At 38.4% G+C, this 13,398-nt stretch overlaps 1 protein-coding gene across 5 annotated transcripts in view; it reads left to right on the top strand.

The window, feature by feature from the left end:
- CCDC149 (coiled-coil domain containing 149) overlaps positions 1–13,398 on the top strand; it is a 51,391-nt gene that overhangs the window by 21,173 nt on the left and 16,820 nt on the right. For all 5 annotated transcript variants that reach the window (XM_027713763.2, XM_027713762.2, XM_039379474.1 and 2 more), the window contains exons 5-9: positions 3,966–4,082; positions 5,550–5,722; positions 7,183–7,255; positions 8,557–8,641; positions 9,899–10,043. In XM_027713763.2, coding sequence (XP_027569564.1) covers positions 3,966–4,082; positions 5,550–5,722; positions 7,183–7,255; positions 8,557–8,641; positions 9,899–10,043 — 593 coding nt within the window. The remainder of the gene's footprint in view (positions 1–3,965; positions 4,083–5,549; positions 5,723–7,182; positions 7,256–8,556; positions 8,642–9,898; positions 10,044–13,398) is intronic.

The raw sequence follows: 13,398 nt of genomic DNA, 5'->3' as shown, positions 1-13,398 counted from the left end.
CAGAGGAAAGAGCTGCATCAGACACGGATTAATTTAGACTAGGATTTTCATTTTTGGAACACATTATTCACTTTCCTAGTAAATGAGAAATAGAGCTTATTTTAGAGTCAGGTTGCTGTTTTTCAAAATGCCTAAAAAAGCATTGCCATCTCTCTGAGGGATTTAACACTCTCCTCCTGTGTCAGATTTCTTTCTCTACAAGCTTCAGTGATAAATTTCTAGTCTTGTTCCCAAAGCCATTCTGTTCTGCTCATCAGTTCTCCTGTACTGGCAGCTGGGCTACTTCAGGCACTGGAGTCCGGATAATGTATGGTATATACAAAAACAAAGAACTATAATAATTTGTTTGTTCTTACATTTTTCCCCTGCATCCTTCTCACTGCTTTTTCCAAAGTGAGGGAGGGCATCCTGCCCAGCTGGTCTACGTCAGCCTTACTTCTGGCAAGAGATGAACAAACAGCTGCTTTTGCAGCAAGTGAAGCTGCTTATGGATGAACAATTCTGCCTGTGTCTGAGCAGAGGTGACTCATGCAGGCTTTGTCACAGTGGCAAGAGCTTTGCAGGACTAAAAAAGAAAAAGAACCTCTTTAAATATCACACATCAGCTCTATTGATAAGGAAATGTTTTCATGGCTTGACTTGTTTTTCACCGCCTTAATTTTTGCTACAAGTAGGGTGCAGTCACTTGGATTAGAAGGAGACCTTAAACCAGAGACATTTTACTTGTTGAAATCATGTTAAGTACATCATCAGTTAGGCAATAACAAATTGCTTGCATTTGGTTTAACTGGACTAATTTTTTCCTCTAATTTAACTAAAATTTTTTTGGCACAAATAATAGAACTTCTTCAGACAGTCTCTGGGAGGGTTTGTTGCTGCAGTTTGAAAAATGCAGCAATAGTTAGACTGCAGCGCTCCAGCAACAGATATCTAAGACTATTTATTTTTATGATTGATCACAATCTCACTAGCTGTGACACATGAAAACTCTTCTATGTTTGTGATAGTTATTTGTAAATCTTTTTCCTTCCTAATGTCTTGGCTGCAATGCTTGAAAACAATTACTAAAACGTTAGAAGGAGATAGTTAGGAAATCTAATTCTCTCTTGTAAAAGGGAAAAAATGGAAAGCTCAGGAGAAAGTGGAGACTTCTGCAAGACTAGATGACTCAGTTGCCTTCCTTGAATTCCTACCTACGCAAAGAATGGCTTTTGTAAGCTGCTGAGAGCAGCGCTAAGCAAGAGGAAGGTGCACAGGAAACAATGGCTGCGGTGTTACTGCCAGTTCCTTATTGCCAGGCAGACAATCATTCATGCAGCAACAGTGGGAAATGTTAAATGTGGCGTGTGTGTTTTGGCAGAACTGGGACTTAAGGTAGCACATTTGCATAGTTTTGGTCCACTTTTTAAGATTTTGTAGTCAACGTGGTGAAGACAATTGCTGTCAGTGACTGTGGCTAAACATGGTAGTTTCTGCCTTCCACAAAGAATTTAGTGGTTTTGCTTGTTTCCCTCTTCCTTCTGCATGTTTTATTGATAATTAGGAGTGTCCAACTTCAGCGCAGGCATTGTCTGTGGACTCCTGGACTGCACAGCAGCTATCCCAGTGAAGCTTGTTTAGCTGAAAATTATTAAGAAAAAGCTGTGATATTAAAATAAAAAGACTAGTGGCTTGCAGCACTGGATTGTTTTGATTAACAATCTATGGGTTCTTGACAAACAGGAGCTCTCTCTGTAAGGTGCCATTAATTTAAATCCACTCAGCTGTAAATGCTGTTCACAGAATCCTGAGGTAGTGTTCACCTATTCTCTAGGTGCAAAATGAAGTTGAGCGTTCCTTTCCTCAGTGATTTCTGAATGACAGAAATAAAAATACAGCAGCCAGAGGGCAAGTGTATAAAGTTTGTAACAGAGCACTAATATGAAATAAACCCTTAAACCTCTGGCATAACAGTGTCTCTTTGGGTCACAGCGTTTTCAGGGAAAAATTTTATAGCAGGTGGTGCTGCCTCATGAGACATTCGCAATGCAGAATTAAACGACTTGGCCTGTTCTGCCCTGTCAACTCTCTGATTGGCCAACTGTCTGGAAGAAGCACTCTGTTGTTTTATGGTTTGGTATTTTACTTTATTTTATGTATGTTAATAATGCGGCTTTTACTGGCTGAATTTGGAAAGCGTTCTTTTCATAAGACTTCATGTTCTTTTTCTTTCTTTTTTCTCCCCCCTCAAAATTAGTAGTAAATAAAGTGTTCTCCTTTTATTGGCAGACTGTTTGACCTTGCAAGTTATAATTGCTTGTGGTTATAATTGCATCTCATGCCTCACCCACTCCTGGGCTGGAGAAAAATTGGTCATAGTGCATGAGTGACAGCTCTGATCAGTTCCCAGCCTGGTGTCGAGCATTACACAGAAGTTCTGTTCTGCTGCAGGCACTGGAGGCATTAGTAAAGTGTTATTCCCCTTCCTATTTCCAGTTTTTCTGGACAAGATTGAGACCTTAAAATGTTATTACATTTTTTTTCTTGTGGCCTTTCTAACTAGTGAGAGATTCTAGAAATTAAATTATTGTAGCTGAATTAGATCATGTTACCACACCTTTTGTTCATTAGACTTTTAGCATTTAAAAAAACCAATCCAGTAGCTATGAAGCCATTCCAGGATTTGCTAGTTGCCTTTTTGACTTATTTGATTTGATAAAGAAATTAGTAGGAGTTATATCTCCTAGGATCCATTCAGCCTTACTAACTGTGCAGCGGTTTGGTTTGTATTTTCTTTGTGGGGATAGGGAAATGTAGTTTGCCAAAACAAGTTACTTTTGTGGCCATAGCTTCCCCTGAACAAGTGAACTGCTTATCAGAACATGTTGTACTGGCTTCAGTGACTTGTGCTGAACTGGAGCTGAAATAAGTGAGGAGGATGATTTTGGTAGTCTGTCTTGCATCAGCAGGATTTTAATTGGCACATTGCAGCTATGGTGACTGGCATCCCATAAATACCAAAGACAGATTTTAATGTACAATCTTCTACTTCAGAAGATTGATTTTTTTTTCTATTTCTGCAATATAATGATGTACATTAATTCCTTGGTGCAGTCAAAGATACAGGGAAAGTCAGGCTGGTTACTGTAGTGGGTTTCTCTAGTCTCTATGGAGCTCCTACAAATGAGGCCATGGGGAGGCAACACTTTTGCCTAGATGTACTCAGTATAAACAACTGTAAATGCTGAATGCCTTATAGATTGGTATTTAATACTTCATGGGTTTTGAAAGGTCGTTGCTTTTTGCTTTGGATATTGAACATAAATGTGTAGTAATTCAAATTAGGCTGTTTTCAGCAGTCACAAAGCTCATGAGTTCATTAGCTGTTTGAGCATTTTGGCTGAGTCCTTTTGTTGTCCCATTTTTTGTTTTCGACATAAATTAACTTTTGTGAGTAGATTAAAAAACTAATGCATAAGCAAACGTCTTAGCAGCTGTTAATACAAATTTTGCACTAATGTAGCATAGAGGGGTTTTTAAGTAAAATGAAGCTGGGCAAGCCACTTCATGCTCTTTTATTAAATAGGAAGAATTCTCTGCTGCAGACAGTTTTAATATTTACATATGAAAAGGGCTTTCTGGTAATTCTCTAGTTTTTGTCTGACTGGAATTAGTTCCTGTCACTCCTAAAATACATTGACCATGTGTCTGTGTTTACTTGGTCTCTTATCATTTGTATACTCTAGTGACTGTTGTTGCAGGGTCTGGTTCAATTCCTATCAATGCTTTGACCATTCAACTGGAATTTTTCACTGAGAACAGGATTGAGCCCTCAGCTCAGAAGATTCCCTCTGGTTTAAATAATATCAACTCTTTGGCCTGGAAGAGCTGAAATCTAGGACACCTTTACTCTTTCTAATACAGATGTACTCTGCTGCTGCAGTCTGTGTTCTTTTGCTTACCAAATCCTGGTTTTGTCATGGCAGCTCCTTCGAATGACTATAGCAAAGCAAAGACTTGGAGATGATGAAGTTGGGGCTCGTCACTTCGCAGCACATGAACGGGAAGACCTTGTTCAACAGTTGGAGAAGGCTCGAGAACAGGTAATAATTAAATGGGCATACAGTGTCATGTTTTCCAGAGCTAGTGCAGTAGCAAGTAAATGGCTTCTGTTGTATTTGAAGGGCTGGTAGCTGATTAACATTGCAAATAGTGGGGAAGGTGTTGGGATTTTTACTTAAATAGTCCTTATTGAGCACTAGTTTAAACATGCATACATGGTTAGAGTGAGTACCTAGTCTCAGAAATGCCTTCTCTAGACTATTGATTCTCCTTTTTCGTAGTAATGTCCAACGACAATTTGTGACAATTGAATATTGTCAATTAATGTCAGTGAAAGGGACCCCTTAGTGAAAGCTGTTACAAGTATTCAACACAGTATGCAGTGGCTGATATATCTCCTAAAGATAGTCTCTGAATCAAATTTTCTGTAGAACTGTTGTTAGTCTCATCTTCTTCCTGCCTCTGAGCTATTTCTTCCCCTCTTTGGAAAAATTCTCACATCAGTCCTCCTTTCCCTGCCTCAAGTCTGTATTAATACTATGTACCATGCAGCATCCAATTCATCAGACTCTTTCCCTAATATGGATACATAAGTTTCTGGGCAGTTTGGGCGGGTTATATTCTCTGTTGTTCCCACACTCATTCCTACCTATCAGTTCCACCTTGAATGAGCCATTCTGTGATCCAGGAAAGGTTCATATTTCTGATTTTTCAGTCTTCACTGAACTGCAGCACCGTTTTGCCTTACCAGAAAGGCTGTTGGGCTTCTTCCAGGGTGATCCTCTCTGCTAACTCTGTTCCCAAGCTCATTCTCTTTCTGTTCATCACCTGGCCTCTTTCCGTATGATGGTCTGTTGTCCTTCCTGGCTTATCCGTGTTTTCTGAGGTGTGGATGGAGACTTCTGAATTCGTTGCAGACTTTTCTCACACTCACAGTTTCATCTCCTTGGAAGCTTGAAGCTCTTTGTCCTTGAGTATCTTTCATACTGGACTTCTTCACCCTTCTGCTTGATAGCAGAGCTCACCGTGTAGCCTCCATGCTGGCTTATTTTGTACTTTTTCTGTTCTTCTTCCTATTCTGTGAAACTTCATTGCTCAAGTCCCATATGAGTATAAATTCACACTTACAGACCTTTTTTTCATTTGGCAGATTCTTATTCAGTTGACTTAATTCCTATAGTCCTAGAAATTATATGCTAAGATGAGCTTAATATGTTTGTAGCAGAATTATAGTAGGGATTGATGTTTCTTTTGCTGTTACATTTTAATTGTTTTCTAGAAATTTTGTAAAACAAATCTAACTGGTAAAGTTACTTAACTTAAATTAATGAAATATTACCAAAATAGAGTGAAAGTGAAATAGAGTGAGGTTATGAGCTTTGAAAAGACTTCTGACTGTCCAAAATCAATCCTGTTCAAACATGTGCTTATTGCTGTTTTCAGGCTGGGTGCTATGTAATCTTTTGTTTAAGCTTTAAAAGAGTGATGCAGCTCTCCTTTCTTCTCAGATTGAGACTCTGAGATATGATCTTCAGGCTGCACTGGATGAGTTACATGATGTGAAAGAGGAACGTTCTTTTTACCAAGATAAGTCTGACAGACTAAACCAAGAGCTGAATCATGTCTTAGGAGGGCACGAAAACCGTATCATCGACGTAGATGCTTTATGTATGGAGAACAGGTGAGTGCATTGCAAACCTTACCATTTCCCTAGAAAATACAGTGCATTACTGTAATAGGAGCATCAGGTAGTCAGTCACAACAAAACTTCAGAGAAAATTTATCCAAGAATACACGTTAAGAGATTTTGGTAATTGTTGTTGTTTGTACTGTAACTAAGCAGCAAATATTGAGAAAGTTAGGCTGCAGAAAGTTACCAATATTGTATTTGGCTACAGAGATGTCAGTGATGTTCCCAAATAGAGCTAAACATTGAAAAGGAAGAGACATTCAGACCTTTTTATTCACGTCACTGTATGGCACCAAAAGAAAGAATATTAAAAATTTGTGTCTTGAGAAACTCCTAGTGAGCTGTAATGGGCTAGTCTTGGATTGAAAACAAGGACTTTGAGTACTCTGAGTTAATACTTTCAGACATAATTTTCACCACAGGGAGAGGTGGTCAGTATGATCTACCAACAGAATTTGCTGGTGAAATCACCCACATATTCTTGGCACTTCCTTGGGAAAAGAATATGTTTTATGGTCTCCACTAAGAATGACAGAGAGAAATCACTGACAGAGCCATAGCAGGTACCTCCCTTAATGTCAACAATTACCTTAAACTGAAATAGAACTTGTAAGACACTTTTCATTTACAAAGACTTATGCTTCAGGTAAGAAAGTCTTAATACCAAAGGCATTACTTCCTCCCAGCAGCTTCAGGGTTTTTTTCAGTTTTGTGTGTCCTACGGAATTCTGTATGAATTTAAGCCCCCTGCTCCCCTGAAAGTGGCATGATTTTTTTTTCCTAAAATAATTAAATTGTCACTAACCCTAGCACAGCTGCAGTTGCACTACGTGAAAGAGAATATTTTATAAATCCTTTATACATAAAAAATATATTTTCCTATGTGGAAATAACTGTCTAATCCAAGTGCATAAACTGTATTAGGAAGAACTGTACTGTTTCATTTAACTGTGTACCATTTTTCAACTATATTGTTAAATTTTCTACTTTGTGATTGCCAATGAGAAGTGCCAAGTAAGTGATGGATATTGCAATGCAAAAGTTCTGCACAGCCGAGTCTTTTGTTGACATATATACAAATCTTCATGTGTCCATCTCACAGGCCTTCAAGTACAGAGGACACACATAAATGCTTCCTGACTATTTCCTCTAGACGTAAATATATTCTTTTAGCTTTCCTCCCCAGAAACCTGAGGACCAATATAAAATAGTTGTGCAGCATGCTTGACAAATCTAACAGGAGGGCAGCCTCCTGTTCTGATGCAATTTGTTTCCGTACTTAAAGTTTTATGGGGTCAAGAGCAGTAAGTTTCTGTTATTATATCCCTCACAGAACTGCAGAGGGAAAAGAACTCTCAGTAGTTCAAAGAGAGGACATGCCAAGTAGTAAAGAAGACTGCTTAAGGCGGTACTTGAAGGTAACATGAAGTAAAGGATTACTTCTTTTTCAGGTATCTTCAAGAGAGATTAAAACAACTTCAAGAAGAAGTCAACCTTCTTAAGTCTAGTATTACTAAATATAAGGTAAGATTCTCTCAGTGTATCATCTAAACTGTGCTTCATGGTTCATGGAAGTTATTGTTCATTTTCATGTTATATGTATTTAAAGAGCAAATTTGTGTCTTGCAAGAAAAATCCACCATTGACATTCTGACAATATTATTATGTATATGTATTACGTGCTCAGTCTTCCTCATAGGCTTCTTAGCTGATGGTAGTACAAAGGGATACCTATTAACAGCATTTTGAAAAATTAATTAAATACCTTTTTTAAGTTCTGTGGGGGAACTCTCCTCTTTCCAGGGGCAGGTAATCAGCCTTCCAGCCAATTGGTAGGTGAAAAGTAGTAGATTGTGCAGTGTGTGGTGAATGACTGCAGCTGTGCTGCTGTCACAAGAAAATCTTGTCTCCCTGTCCCCTAATGGCTGTGCTATTTCTTCATGTATCTTAATAATCACTAAGCCTTCATTGTTCTTCTATTCCCAGGTTAAGGTATATGCTGTTTTACATGAAACCTTCAGGACTGAGTTTTGCTCTTCCCTGAAGCTATGCCCTCTTATTTTCTTCTGATTTTGGGGAGTGGGAGGGGAGGGCTACTTGTCAGAGCAGAGAAGGATAACCTTAGGATTGTCAATAGGACTTCTTCATTTAGGTCACTGTAAAGCAGTCACAGCACTCACTGCTTTTTGTGCACGAGCAAAGCTCCTCATAGTACCAACTTCATTTCAGCCTCTGTTCGTGCTTACAACTTGAGTCTCTTGGAGTGTGAGTCAGTTTATTGGTGAGAACTGAGCACCTTCGTGGTCTGGTGGGTTTCACTGAACTGTATTTGAAAGAGCTGGACTTCTGTAGCACTATCATTCTGCTTCTAATTCCTGACAGTCAGTATTTGCTGCTAAAAGGGCTTCTAGAAACTCTGATAGAGGAGTTTGAGCTTTCCCTTTGAAGTCTATCCAAAGAAAGGTGGGGGAAAGTCTGAGTTTGTTTCCAACCAATATTCTCTACAGGATACTGCAGTATGTTCACTGTCGCTATTATTAAAAAATAGGCAAGTCTTAAAAATACATTGTGGGGAGTGGGTGGGAGAGATTACAGTAAAATGATTGCAATGAAACAGAATGAGTCTTTGTAACATTGCAGAGACTGTTTTGGCTGAAGAATAATTCTCTCTAGGAGAGTCATATGCTTATAGCTTCTATGGGTGTAAGCTCTAGGCCCTGCAGCATTGTTCTGAGACCAAAATCCAAAATTCCAGACTCTTTTCTCCTAATGACAGGATTTGTTGGCTACTGTTTTTCTAAATAAGATATTTATTGTTTCCCTAGAATGCACTAGAGAGACGAAAAAATTCAAAGACTCATAGTAGATCCAGTAGCAGTGCTTTGACTGGAGTCCTTTCTGCAAAGCAAGGTATTGCGTAACTGCAGCATGATGTTGCGTATCTCATTGAATTCTTTTCATCTTACCTCCTAATTTCAGTAACTCTTTCCTCACCAATCAAACCAAAAGCTCTCTTCTCTTTCCCTGTTTATTATTATGTGCTAATTCTTGTCCTTCTCTTCATTGACTTGACAATATAAAATTTGCCTCTTGATTACTGCTTCTTCTTTTGTTAATTCTTTTGCCCTTCATTCTCTCCCCCATCAGTTTTACCAAATATTTTCTTTACTCTCTAACCCCCTCTGCAGCTTTGACCCTGACAAATCACTTTATTCATCTCTTTGCTTTGGTAACAATGGCAGTCACAATTCACATTCCAAATAAAAATAGACTGGCTGAGGGGCCTAAAGTCAGGTTTTCTGCTACTGTTTTTGGAAGCTCTTACATTCGTATGTTTTATGAGAAATCTTTGTATCCCATGTTTCTTCATGGGTAGCAAAATGGAGTAATCGCTTTTCCCCGTTTAAAAGAAAATACCAAAATTAGGAAAAGTGGGGAAGAGAAAATTCTTTGAGGCAAACTATATCTTGTGCCCTCCTTTTTAGATGTAGGTATATTCATTCACACACACAAGGTCAGTGGTGTCATGGTAGGTTTAAACTCATTTTTCTGGTTTTGACTTCTCTTTTGTGCTCTTCTCCATGTACTTGCATACATACATATATATATAGAGGGAGAGAGAGACAGAGCCAGGTTCTAGTTACAGAATTTAACAATACTTGTGAAATTCCTGATGTGGCTGAGAGGTACAGACTCTAAGCTGCAGAGGAAGAGTTCACGGGTGACTGTATTTTCACATCACCCTTAAATAACCTGAAGGATATAATAATTCTAAAAAGTAATATAAAAGCTTCCTTGTGGGCTTCAGTTGTAATGTAAGCGGGAAAGAAATGACCAGTTTGGACCAATCTGTAGGGCTGTAAAAGAATGATTTTGTTTCCTTCTGAACACAAATAATTTTCCAAAAGTAGAACTGAGTTAATGTAAGATGTGTCTGCCTATACTTGTTCTGGCTTTTGCTATGAAATAACAATCAGCTTGGAAAGCCACCATCTTTATGCCAGCTAGAAATTATATTTCTGGCCTTTTTCACTTTGTTTGTTAATTGAAAGAAAAATACATGTATTCATTTAAATAATGAGAATAGTTCTTTAATACTAGTCAATGTTTGTGTTGCATCTCTGTGCATAGAGAAGCCAAAACTCATTTGTGTTTTTAACATTATAGTCCAAGAGTTGTTGTCGGAGGATCATGGATGTAGCCTACCAGCCACACCACAGTCCATTTCAGATCTCAAATCACTGGCCACTGCATTGCTGGAAACCATCCATGAAAAAAACATGGTCATACAACATCAAAGACAAACCAACAAGTAGGTGGCATGACTTCTAAGTAAAACAGAACTTACCAAGCTGTGGAAAAGTCATAGGTTGGGGGGAGTTTCAGGGAAAAGGGAAAGAAGATACATTTTCACAGAAAATTCATTGTCGTGGTTAATTGGCGGATTCTTCAGTTTTTAAGACAGGTACGTGATTAGAGAAAAATTACATTTTCAAATTAAAGTCTGAGGTTGACAGAGACATGTCTGCCTCTGCTAGGCAAGGATTGGTTTGCTGCTCAGGTTTAAGATGAACCATAATATCACAGGGGACACTTCTAGCAGGAAGTCTTTAGGGATGGCTAAAGAAAAGCTGCAGGGAGGAAGAACATCCTTGAACTGGAGGAGATTTGTGATAATTGGTTGTTATGTAGGAATTTTTTAATGAACACTGGTGGGGATAATAAATGTTGCACCTAGGAAAGGGTCTGAAAAGGTTAATGTTATATTTTTCTCAAGCTAGCAGCCTGTGTCCTACAAGTGATAGCTGTTGCTCCTACAGTTATTTAACCAAAAGTTGAAGGAGATAAACACAGTTGGATTGCTACTATGTATATTTTTTTTTAATCTGAACTGAACTTTCAAGGAGAGTTTGTTTACTCTTAGCTCTTCTGCTCATCAGCAGAATTCTTTGTGGCTTGTGCAGTTCCTATCATGGTAGAATATAATAATTTTTGACACATTTTCTGACATTCTGATATTATTGTCCTTATACAGTATATGAAAATCAGAGCTAGGAAGTGTTCCTTGATTTTATGCTCAGTTTCCCCCCCTTTCTTCTGTGGTTTTTTTTTTTTTAAAACCCTGAGTCACTACTGGTAATCAGGGATTATTCAGGCTTCTCAAAAGCACATCAGGACCAGATGCCAGCAACAGACAGACACCTTTCATGAAAAGAAGGAGTAGTACTGAAGTAAACTGTATTGCACTAGAATAGATGATTCATTTTGAAAATTGATAACTTAGATACTAGACGGACTCCATTGCATAATTCTTAGTGATGTGGCAACAGAAGTAGAGGAGCAGTTTATAGCTACACTTAATAGCCTTGAGACAGCAAATGCCTTATCAGCTAAAGGGATTCTAAAGCGGTGAAAATGTAGCCCAGATCTATCTGATGGTAGCTCAGTCAATTTGTGTCTGTCTGTCCTGTGATGCAAGAGAAGTTCCTGCACAGAGCAGTGCTAAAGAAGGGCTAATCCCTGCTTACTCACTTCTTACTGCTAATGTAACATCAGAAGAAAAACATCCAGAGAAAACTTTTGTTAATTCCAGGTATAACCAATCTTTGCCTTTTACGTCCTGGTACTTTATCACTTCCTGGTGTTCTATTTTGCGTGCTCTTTCTTTTTTTGCAAAGTTCTTTCATAACTTTGTATTTCTCTTTGATCATGTACAGTCTGTTGCAGCTCTCAAATATCACCGCAATGATGGCTTTGCTTTCTGATGCTAGTCTCTGCTTTCAACTATTGAGTATGAGCTTTCTTGAGATAAGCCTTCACAAGGAGATACAGTTCTTTTGTCTGCGTGCCCAATGGGTCACATATAACCTCGGGAGTAGAGGTTGGATGTATGCACAAACTGGTATTCTCTGCCCAACAGAAGATCAGGTCCCGGAGGGAAGTGACACTCCATGTCTGTCTGAGATCACAAGTGCGCTCAGAACTGTAGTGTCGTAGACAGTTCAAGATGCTTTAGAGGAAAAAAAAAAAGAAAGATAAATCCTGGTCAAGTTGAGTGAAGAGCCTCAAAAACACTCCTATGTGGTATGCTCCTTCTTTTTGTCACATTTGGCTTTAGTTGGATTAAAGAAGCTTGTAAGGACTAGGAGGAATGGGAACCACTACAAGTAGGAGCACCTAAGACATGCAAAAACTAAGGTGAAAAAGGGAAATGCAGAAAGGACGTCAAGGAAAGACATCCTTTATTTGAGATGCATTAACTGTTGTTGGGGGCACTTATTTGCCATGTAAAGAGTTAAAAGTAAAGACTTCTGACTTCTGAAAATGGGCAAGAAACTGCCCATCTATTGGAGAAGGTTGGAGGTGAGAGTGTGGTCAGTGTACAAGATAAATGGATAGGTTCATAAACCGGTACTAGTATGGATGGGTGCTCTTGTTAAAGACATTTCTCCATTCAAAGTAGGAAGTTGAGAAGGAAGTGGGGCTAGAGAGAATTGTAACAACAAAAAGTTTCACATAAATCACAAGGTAGAAATCTTTCTCTTCACAAAGAGCATGTTTGGAGGACACAGTTAGATTTGAAGATTGTTGTTTGAGGAAAGTGAGATTTATTGGGTAAAGAATGTGAGATTTTGGGGTAAATGTTTCATTCAGGGAAGAAGTTCTGCTTTTGATATTTGGGAGTTTTTTGACCTAGTGATGATTTTATTATCAGTAAATGAGACTTTCCAGACCATATGAACTTACTTTCCTCCATACAGTTAAGCTACTCTAAAGTCTAAACCTCTTTTGTTGCTTGCAGATTGAGAGTTGACTATATGAGTTTACACAAGCAGAATGGTGGATTTGTTTTCTGATTAGCTGAAGCAATAACAAGGCTGTGGATTTTTTTAATGTAGATTAGAATTTGGATGCGCTGTTGGTTGACTTTCTACTGTTACACTGTTGTTAAAAACATCCATTGCCACTTGTTCTTGGAAAAGACACACTATTATTATTGCTGCTTTTCTAAAGATGTGGCATGATAAAAGGAGCTGTGGGAGTTTGTGCCGAGGAACAAGTAGACTAAATCCAGCCTTTATCTTTTTAGCCTCAGTTTTCAGAAAAAAAAGTAGTTGTTTGGGAAGAAAACAGATTGTTTTTCCTAGGTGGTTGGTAGCTTCTAATGCTATGTTTAAGGCAGGTCCAGTGTTTTATCTCACAAGTCCATTAGTTTAATTTGAAAAGACAGTTGCAAATTAATTCTATATGCAGTAGTGCGTTGCAAGATTAAGTAGTTACATAAATGCAAAACCAAACAGTCCTAACCCTGTCTAGCAAGTGGATAAAAATCCTTTTTGTTCTGCCAGCAATAAACCATTTATTAGATATTCTTTTTAGTGCAATTTGTTCCTGAAATTCTCAGCACCTATACAAGCCAGATCAGTGTAGAAGCTGCTCTGCTGGTCAGACACGTTGCACTAATTTTAACGTTTCTAACTTGGGCAAGCTCAGACATCACCAAACTTACAAAAAGGATTGTGTCAGTCTGTAACTTGAGTATGTTTCCGTGTGATGTGTAGAGCTAGATATGTGATTGTGACAGACTATTTACAGGCATTTAGGTGATTGTATCAGTATGAGGGTGTATGTCTTCTGTAGCAAGATGTAAATTGAAAGTGAGGTGA

The sequence above is a fragment of the Pipra filicauda genome, unplaced genomic scaffold (genome assembly GCF_003945595.2).
Source record: "Pipra filicauda isolate LSUMZ 115617 unplaced genomic scaffold, ASM394559v2 scaffold169_size1572857_pilon, whole genome shotgun sequence".
In the NCBI taxonomy this organism is placed as follows: Eukaryota; Metazoa; Chordata; class Aves; order Passeriformes; family Pipridae; genus Pipra; species Pipra filicauda.
The sequence above is the reverse complement of the archived record's forward strand: the minus strand, read 5'-3'. Positions and strand labels throughout refer to the sequence as shown.